Source organism: Fukomys damarensis, unplaced genomic scaffold, assembly GCF_012274545.1.
Source record: "Fukomys damarensis isolate Sample0158 unplaced genomic scaffold, DMR_v1.0_HiC HiC_scaffold_36, whole genome shotgun sequence".
NCBI lineage: Eukaryota > Metazoa > Chordata > Mammalia > Rodentia > Bathyergidae > Fukomys > Fukomys damarensis.
In genome coordinates this window covers 11,126,625-11,135,862 of record NW_022900948.1, presented here as the reverse complement: position 1 = coordinate 11,135,862, position 9,238 = coordinate 11,126,625, and the positions used below count along the sequence as shown (strand labels likewise).

General features: G+C 39.8%; 1 protein-coding gene across 12 annotated transcripts in view; it reads left to right on the top strand.

Moving 5' to 3' along the window:
* The first annotated feature begins 821 nt into the window (after window positions 1-821).
* Aptx (aprataxin) overlaps window positions 822-9,238 on the top strand; it is a 21,354-nt gene continuing 12,937 nt past the window's right edge. For 3 of the 12 annotated variants that reach the window (XM_033759107.1, XM_033759108.1, XM_033759103.1), the window contains exons 1-2: window positions 1,416-1,595; window positions 8,021-8,157. In XM_033759107.1, coding sequence (XP_033614998.1) covers window positions 1,585-1,595; window positions 8,021-8,157 — 148 coding nt within the window. In that variant the 5' untranslated portion in view covers window positions 1,416-1,584. The other 9 variants (XM_033759110.1, XM_033759109.1, XM_033759104.1 and 6 more) reach the window with 8 other exon arrangements.

Here is a 9,238-nt window from a genome sequence, read left to right as displayed (position 1 = left end):
ATTTGCACATCAGTTGGAAATTGGATAAAGATGTGGTTTTTCTATAAAATGGAATACTACTCAGCCATAAAGAATGAGAAATTAGATTCATTCATAGGAAATTGGGTACATATTGAGGATATACTCCTAAGTGAAATAAATAAAGTCACACGTGTAAATACCGAATAGTTTCTCTGGTGTGAAAAGCTATAATAGTACATACGATCCTAATGAGATAATTGACCATGTGAAATAGGAAGAAAAGGGCTAAAGGTGTAGGGAAAATGGGAAGGGTAGGGGAAAGGTAATAAGGGAAAAGAAAAAAATATGAGAAAATAAAAAATGGAAATAAAGTGTTTGTAAATGGGAAGGGGAGGAGGGGGTGAAGGGAGGGCACGGACAAGGGGAAAAAAATGAGAACCAAGACCTGTCATGTAAAGGTACAAGATCCCAATATGAATGTAACTATTGTATGCCTAAAATGTACCAATAAACACAATAAAAGAAAAAAAAAATTGAAGAATGGGTTAGCAGCAGTTAGATGGTTGAATATTTCTTTTAATTATGTGGAAAAGATTTAAATGTAGTGATTAAAAATTTCAATAAACAAAAGTATTAGTAGAGTAGTAGATGTTCTACCAAAAAAAAAAAAGGCCACCAGGAGATTATTGCTTGATGTTTCCCGACTCATATTAAGAGGCGGGGCCAGGTGAAGTAGGGAGATGCGAGAGATCTCACGGGTGTCAGAAACTCTGCTTGGGTTATTAGCAAGGGACCAACAGGGCCTGTGCTTTTAGCCAACCCACAGAGACGTGTTGGTGACGTCGCCGACTGGTCGCGGAGGCGTATTCTGACGTCATCTAGGGGCGCCGGAAGAGGTGCTGCGCCATAGAGTAAAGTGAATACCCGGATCTGTCACTTGAGGTAAGGGGGCGGTCGGCGAACCTTGTCTGCTGGCAGTCTGCGTTGACAGACAGTGTGGGGGTTAGACTCCGGTTGCTCGTTTCTTGGCATCCTTTCCTGCTCCTGTTGGCTTGTTTCAGCGGGCGCTCGCGACGGTCTGTGGCCCACGTTGAGTTTGTTCACGTGTTCCTCTGACTTCTGTGCCTCCTACTTTGGTCATGAGGCAGGCAGGAAAATCTTAGCGGGCACTGACCATTCCAAGGAGGCAGCTTATCTTTTGGTAATTTCGGTGTTTTCGCCAGAAACTGCATGAGAGGAATTTGAGCCCTCCTTCACACAGCCAACTAGTGTTTTTTTAACTTTATATTTTTATTTGTATATATTTGTCATACATATTGATCACATTTATCATAGGGAATTTGTACCTGTACATCATAACTTGATTTTTCTTTTTCTTCCCCATGCCTCTATCCCTCCAACCTTTGTTCCCTTACCCAATTTACAAAAGCTTTGTTTCCGTTTTTTCCTTCTAGTCTCTTTTTGCCCCTTTTCCCTTTCTTCCCTTCCCCACCCTCTGTCCCTTGTTCCTCTTTCCTTTTGAACTCACAGGTATGCCAGAAGAAGCAAGCCTTTCTCTATTCAGACCAGTGGAAGCGGTTCAACAAAACAGGGATATTTGGAGTTCTGTTCCATTTGGGATTAATGTGTTCTAGGTTTGGAGACCTTTGGGAATTTGACTTACATTGGGAATTTTGTAGAATACTTGAGACAGGATTGTTTATGTGGGTAGAAGACACAGATTTGTGCCCCTTCACCTTAGTTGCAGTCATCATTTTTGAATGATTTTTTTTTTTTTTTTTTTTTTTTTTTTTTTGTACTGGGGATTGAACTTGAGCCTTTGTGCTTGTGAAGCAGGTGCCAGAATCACTGAGCTAAATCCCCGGCCCTCTTTTGGATGATTTTTTTTGAAAAACATGTCAGTAGCTCCTGCTTTAATCCTACCTTCCCTATTAACAGCAGTGTTGAGATTAAATAATTTGCCTGAGGTCGCATAGTGAGTAGGTGGGGGAGTCAAATTTGAATTCAGGCGGCCCAATTTAGAGGCCTTGATTCTCTTCACTCTTTTTGTTGATTTTTTTCAGCTTTTCATTAAATTCTTGAGCACATCACTGTGTTGTTACCAGTTATTTTATGGAGAACATTAGGATCATGAGACATACTTTCCCTCATATTTCTGCCTCTGCTTTCCTCTCTAAAAAAAGTCACCTGAGTGGTCTGATGTAGGTAAAAGGAAGGTTGAAATCATTCTTTCTGATGATATGGAATGGAAGAAACACTAAAATTGATTTGCCATAAAAAAGAAAGTATTTGGATTTCAGTCATTGTTATTTTTCCTTTGTTCTTAAAAGGGGGAGTTGTCAAAGCACATCCCTTTATCTTTGCTTCTGACCTTTATTTTATGGTTTCACTTTTGAAACCTTATTTTCATTTGTCATTTCTGCTCCTTTCTGTCTGTGTTCCATTCATGAAAATCAAGGTCAGTTGTCTCAGATATTCCTTAACACTCTGTCCCAGTCTAAGAAAGTCTGTGGTGATCCGTCTTCCTTTTGCTGTCTTCTGGTAAATCTCTTCCCTTTGTTACCTGTTAGCTCTTTTAAAGAATATTCTAAATTATGCCCCATTTTCTTATCTCTCATTCCTTTCTGTAGTGTAGCTTTAAGACTCATAATTCTCTTGAAATTTCAGTAGAGGCACTAGTGATTACATATCAAATGAGACAGATGTTTTTTAGTCATTCCTGGATTCCTTTGATGCTTTTGTTACTTGATCATACCTCTTACAGTGTAGCTGTTTCTCTGGTACCTCACTCACCATTCATTTCTCCTGTGAATAGTCATTTTTCTCCTCTCCTAGAATACTGGATGTTTCAGTGCTTGTGACTTTGCCCTCTTCACTTTTCATTCTGTGCATATTGAACATACCAACTACTTCTATTTCAACTATCTACTACATGTTCCCAAATTAAAGTTCTCATCTTAGCCTTCTTTTCTGAGATTTACCTTCACATCTAAGAACCCTTCTGGACAGTTCTGCCTTTGAGTCCCATAGACACTTCAGATTTGGAAGCCTGAAACTGAACTCAGTATGCGCACTTAACTTACTCTTTTATCCATCACTAAGTCCTGGTTTTACCACCTAAATCTTTTCAGATCTGTGCTTTTATCTGTGTCGCTACCATAGTAGTTCCCCTTATCTCTGGGGTATGTTCCAGTGGATGTCTGAGATTGCAGATAGTATCAAAATCTATCTGTGCTATTTTTTTTGTGTGTGTATATGTACCTATGATAAAGTTGAGTTTATAAGTTAGGCACAGGAAAAGATTAATAACAGTAACTTGTAGCAATAATAGCAATTATAACTACACTATTATAAAAGTTATATAAAACTTATGAATTGTTTATGCCTGAAATTTTACATTTAATATTATCAGACTGTTTTTGCAGGTAACTGAGACCATAGGAAGTGAAACTACAGATAGGAGAGATTAATGTTTTATTTTACTTTGGGCCTTATCATCTTTCACGTGAAATGTGATGGCTAACTGGCTTCTCTGCCCCTAGTCCGGTTACCTACGTGTTCTTTATTCTACTGTACCTTTGCAAATGGCCTTTGGAAACACATTTTCAAATTCTTGTTTAATCTTCAAAGATTTATCTGTTCATATATTTGTTCTTTTCTTTAATTCAGCAAACATTTATTGTCTGTTGGGTTGGAGAATCCATTGTAATTTCCAAAATTTGGGTTTCTTAGTTTGTTACCCACAGGTCTGCCTCATCTGGACCTTGCCTGGATCTATAACCTCTTTTCTGCACCCTGTTTTAGGTTCCAGAACACTGAACTGTTTCTTCATGCTCACTGTGCTGTTTCTTCTTTGTTCATTTATCTTGCTGTACCTTTTGGCTCTGTAATCCTTGTCTTCTCTAATTTCTCTCTCTTCCTTCTAGTCCTCACTTAGATTTCCCCTTTCATCCAATTAACACAGTTAATATGTAGGACTGTATTTAGGATCACATCCTCCTTCTTTACACCTCCTTGCCCCTAGTTTGGGTTGAGTACTCTCAGCCACATGTAGTTATGGTACTTTAAGTGGAAAAAAAAACTAACGTACAAATTCAGTTTCTCTTTTATACTAAGTACATTTCATGTGCTCCATCTTCACACTGGAGCTGCTTTTCTTGGATGGGCAGGTTTAGAACGTTTCTATCATTGCAGAAAATTCAGTTGAAGACCAGTGTTCTAGAGTGTGTGTGTGTGTGTGTGTGTGTGTGATCAGATTTTATTTTATTTTATTTTGAGACAGGGTCTTACTATGTAGCCCAGGCTGGCCTCAAACTTATGGCAGTCTTCCTTCCTCAGCCTCCTGAGTGCTGATATTACAGGCATGCAGTACTATGCCTGACTCAGGATTTCTTTCAACCCACTCCCTTCAACTCTGCAATGAAAGGCACGGAGCTAAAAAATAGAGGATGGTAAATCCTCAGCTTCTTTCCCTGGGCAATCCCATATGAGGATCAGAGCATTGTACTGCTAGAAGAAAAACTGGAGAAGGAGGGGAGAGTAGAGGAAAACAAGAACATTTGGGTTGGAGGAATTATCATCTGATTGTTCATTTGCAAATATTTATACTTGCTGTATGCCAAGCATTGTATTAAATACTGGTGATATATTGATAAACAAAAATGGGCATGATGACCGGCTGCTGGCATACACCTAGAATCCTAGCACTTAGGAGGCAGAGGCTGAACAGTCACTGTGAGTTTGAGGCACGTTTGGACTTCGTAGTAGATTTTAAGGCCAGCCTAAACTACATACTAACACCCTTCTTAACAAACTAACAGACAAAACACAAAACTGGTTGAAAAATAGTATTAAAAAATAGGCATGATCTCTGCTGTTCTAGAGCTTGTAGTTTATGAAGTTTAACTGGAAGAAGTGAATTGAAGATTCAAACATCAACCCTTCTGCATTTTCCATGTTCTAAAACTTCATTCCTAGAAATTGGGTCTGGAGGCTAAAATGAACTGTAATAGCTGTATAAGCATTGTGCAGTCACTGCATCAGCTTTTGGAGTAGAAAATAGAAACATTAAAAAAGAAAGAAAGAAAATAGAAACATCATGACTTGAGAACTCTGTAAGAATAAAGTACGTATTTTATCTGTGGAGGGCAGGAGAGGTAGTTCCCACCACCCTGTAACAGCCGGCTGTTTCTTAGCTGTTAGTCCTCCTTGTCCCTGCTCTCAAACTATGCTGTCCTCTGGCTTCTCTTGTCAGCATGAGTAGCCAGTTAATCATATGACTTACTTCCCAATGCCTAATAAAGACATACATGAGTTTCCAGTCCATTATCTGATCATTTACCAATTTCTAGCAAGTGCAAACAGATACCCTTTAGGACATACAGCATTTCAAGGTGAGGTGTGCCTGTAGCACCATTATTTTTTTGGTGATCAAGATGTAGGATTTTAGATTTACAGCTGACTCTTTGTGCTCTTGCATCAACCCCTCAGAGACTTGCTGAGCTGATTTTGGCCTAAGTTATATTGACAGCCTTCTGACTAGTGTCTGACTCTACCTTTCTTCACTCTAGCCTGATCACATGGTTGTTGACAAAGTATTCTTTGACTTCTGTTATTTCATCTTATTCTGAAACACAAAACTTTGGCAGTTGTCTCATATTGACAATGTTGAATCTAAAGTTTATTGGGGTAACTTTGTGGGCCAGCTCCTCTACTGTAGCCAGTGAAGTCTGCTTTTTATCCCTGACCTGTGGCTTGTCATTGTTGAGTGCCATCACTTGTGCTTTTAAAAATGAAATGCATTCTCCTCCTTTCTCTCCTTATTATTCCCTTGCTTCCTGGCCTTCTCTTAACTGTGGGGTTTCTGGAAGCTTTTCTTGGCTAATACAGGACTTTGGCTCACTTTAGCTTTTATTTGCTTGCACTAACACAGTTCCTACCTCTTCAGCTCTCATCTGTTGACTCTACCTTGCATTGTTTTCTCTTTGCAGATGTTGATAAAGCTGACTTTTAAATACATGTTTTCTTTCTTTCTTTGTGAATACAAAGCTTATACAGAGGGCATAAGTGCTGTCTTGACTATAGGCAGCATTTCCTTGAGAGAATGTCTTAGTTACCTTCTTATTGTTGAGACAAAACACCCGACACCCAGAAGTTAAAGGAATTATTTTAGCTCACAGTTTGTAGAAGTTTTAGTCCACAGTCAGCTGACTCCAATGCAGGATAGTATGGCAAAGGGGCATGGCAGAAGAGAAACAGTTCATGGTGTGGCAGGCAGGAGGCAATATGACCCCCTCCCTTTTTTTCCTGGTACTGGGGATTGAACTCAGTACCTTGTGCTTGCCGGGCAGGTGCTGGCACCACTGAGCTACATCCTCAGCCCTTCCTTCCCTTTTTATTCCATCCAGGCTACAAACCTTTTGGTTGGTGCCACCCATAACTAGAGTGGGTCTTCTGTCTTCAGTAAATTCATCATCCGCACCCAGAACTGTGCTAAGCCAATTAGTGGAATGATCTAATACCACACACCCATGATCCAGTCACTTCCAAAAGTCCCACCAAGAGTACGTGAGGCTTTGGGGGACATCTAGATATAAGCCATAACAGGTTATTAGGAGCCTGACCATTGGTAGGATTCTAGTCTAGAGAGGCAGTTCAGAGATCTAGTTCTGCCCTTGCCCATACAGTGATCCCCTTTCCAGTCTTCCTGGATAAGAGGATAATTATTCTTACCTTCTCCTTGCCTCAGCTTCTGTGACATATTGATACCTGTCAAATATGTGCATTCAGTCCATTCCTTTCTTCTGAGCTTCATGCCGTATATCCCAGCTGGACTCTTGGCTCTTCCACAGGCAACTTAAACTGATTGTGTTTCTATGAAATTGACCTTTCTTCACTGCTATCATAAAATGTGTATATTCCTGTATATTCATTTATTTCTTGAATTTTTTAGTCCTGTATATTCTTCATTTTGGGCATCTTTCAAACTAGAAACCTTTGTTTAGTCTCCCTTTAATCCTTTGTCATTTCCCCAAATGTCCTAAGAAGTTATTCGTTGTCCAGATTTCTTTTGGCTCTTCTTCCTTTCCATACACTTTACTCCTGCCTTTGTTCAGGCCTCATCTCTCCTCTGAACTTTTTGTTTCTTTCTCTTTTGCTACTGTATCTAGCCATAAAGTTTGTTTTTCAAGAGCACATCAGCACCTGCACTGTTGTGCAGGTTGTATATTGTACAGAGGTTTCATAGTCACACATTAGAAATTGTAGATTTGCCTATTATGGCAGATGGGAGTAAAATATATTGTTCTAAAAGGTATATTTCAATTAAAAAAGGAAAACCTAATGCACGCAAGGACACCTAACAACCAAAAAAATCTTCATTGTTATGTCCTAATTCTGTGGCAGGTAAACACCTTCCCATCTTTTAAAACTGTGCATAATTCTGGAGTGGTAACATATGCTTGTGATCCTGGGGAGGCTTAGAAGGATTGGTGTGAGTTTGAGGCCAGCCTGGGTTACATAGTGAACTCAAGGCCAGGCTGTGTTGTATAGCTAGACCTTGTCACAAAACAAAACAAAACGTTGCATAAATACCCTTCCTCATGAAATCTTTTAAAATACTTTTTTAAGTGATATTAGTTACGGGGTTAATGCCATATTTTGGTATTTTCTTAAGAGTACTTATATTGTAACAATCAGTATTTGAGTCTGTACTGCACAAGTACAGGGACAATATTAATCCCTGGGAGACTTTCAGCATGTAGCTTAATGTTTCCCACATAGAGTATATCAATAAATGGGTAACAAATATTTGATTGCTTAGCATGATTCAGTCAGGGAGGTAAATATGTACCCTGTCATCTCATTTAATTCTCACAGCAGCCTCTTGAGTCCTGTCATTATCAGATTTATAGGTTAGGGAATTGAGACTAAGGAAGTGAGGCCACCTGCCTCAAGATGAGCAGTTGGTAAATTACATACATGGTGGCAATGGGACATATCGCTGGAGGACTTGTGTTAATAGATCTGTTTCTCCAGCACTTCCCTTGTGTTTTTTCAGAGTGATGATGCGGGTGTGCTGGTTGGTGAGACAGGACAGCCAGCACCAGCGAATCAAACTTCCACATTCAGAAGTAATTGTGATTGGGCGTGGCCCAGAGACCAAGATCACTGATAAGAAATGTTCTAGACAGCAAGGTAACTGTTCCTAAGAATGTGGAGGTTACCATGTTTGGTTCTGGAAGATAGTAATGACCAAATATACACATTTCCCAGGTGCTTTTGAAGAAAAAATTATTTACCCCCTCTTCCAAAAAAAAAAAAAAAAGCCCCAAACTGAGGAACTCAGCTTTTTTAGCCAATACTAGGGCCTCATTTATTCCTGATTCTGTCCTCCCATTCTAGGCAGGTTAGGGTGATGGTTGGGAGCAGGCAGAGTCCATCCTATTATCAGTGGGGTAGTGGAGTTGAGCCCTGCACTTGCATTGCTTTGCTAGGGAGATTGCTCATTGAGCAGCAAGACTGATAAATTCCGAGTCTGTAGGCTGAAGCCATGTCTGAGAAGCAGTGGGGTGGTGCATCCTTTACACATTGCTTCACACAGAGGCTCATCTCTTTATAGGACTATAGCATCCAACTCTTCCCTTTCATAGGGCTTAATGAAAGTCCTTATTTTCAGGATGTATGTTCAGTCCTTCATTTTTTTCCTGTAAACTTTGGGCATGCTCATTGCCATCTGTAGTGTGATCCCATAGTTCTGGGGATTCTGGACTTATAGATCTGGAGTCCGTAGCACTGGCTGTGGACTTTCCATGTTAATTAGTCTTAAGTGGAATGAAAAATAAAAAGCTGTGCTTGACCTGGAAAGGCCCAATATAAAGAAGCTGCCACCACTTATCTCCAGCAACTGTAGAGATATGTATATGTCAGCCTTCTTCTGTCTGTCCTCCCTGGTGCACAGCTGTGGTATCAACCCTACATACTTTGTTTACTTATCTGAACAGAAGTGCTTAATAATATTACCTCTTCTCACACATGCTCAGACACTTCTGTACCTGCATTGCTCTTTCTAGAACATTCTATTCCACGCAGGGCCAGCTGAACTTATGTTTTCTAGAAACATGTTTTACCTCTTTCTCCATTGAAGGCATCTAATAGTTGATTTTGATTTTGCTTTTTGTTTGGAAACAAGGCCTTGCTATATTGTCCAGGCTGGTCTGGTCTTAAACTCCTGGTTTTGGATTATCTTTTAGTCTCCCTAGTAGCTTGCTACACAGGT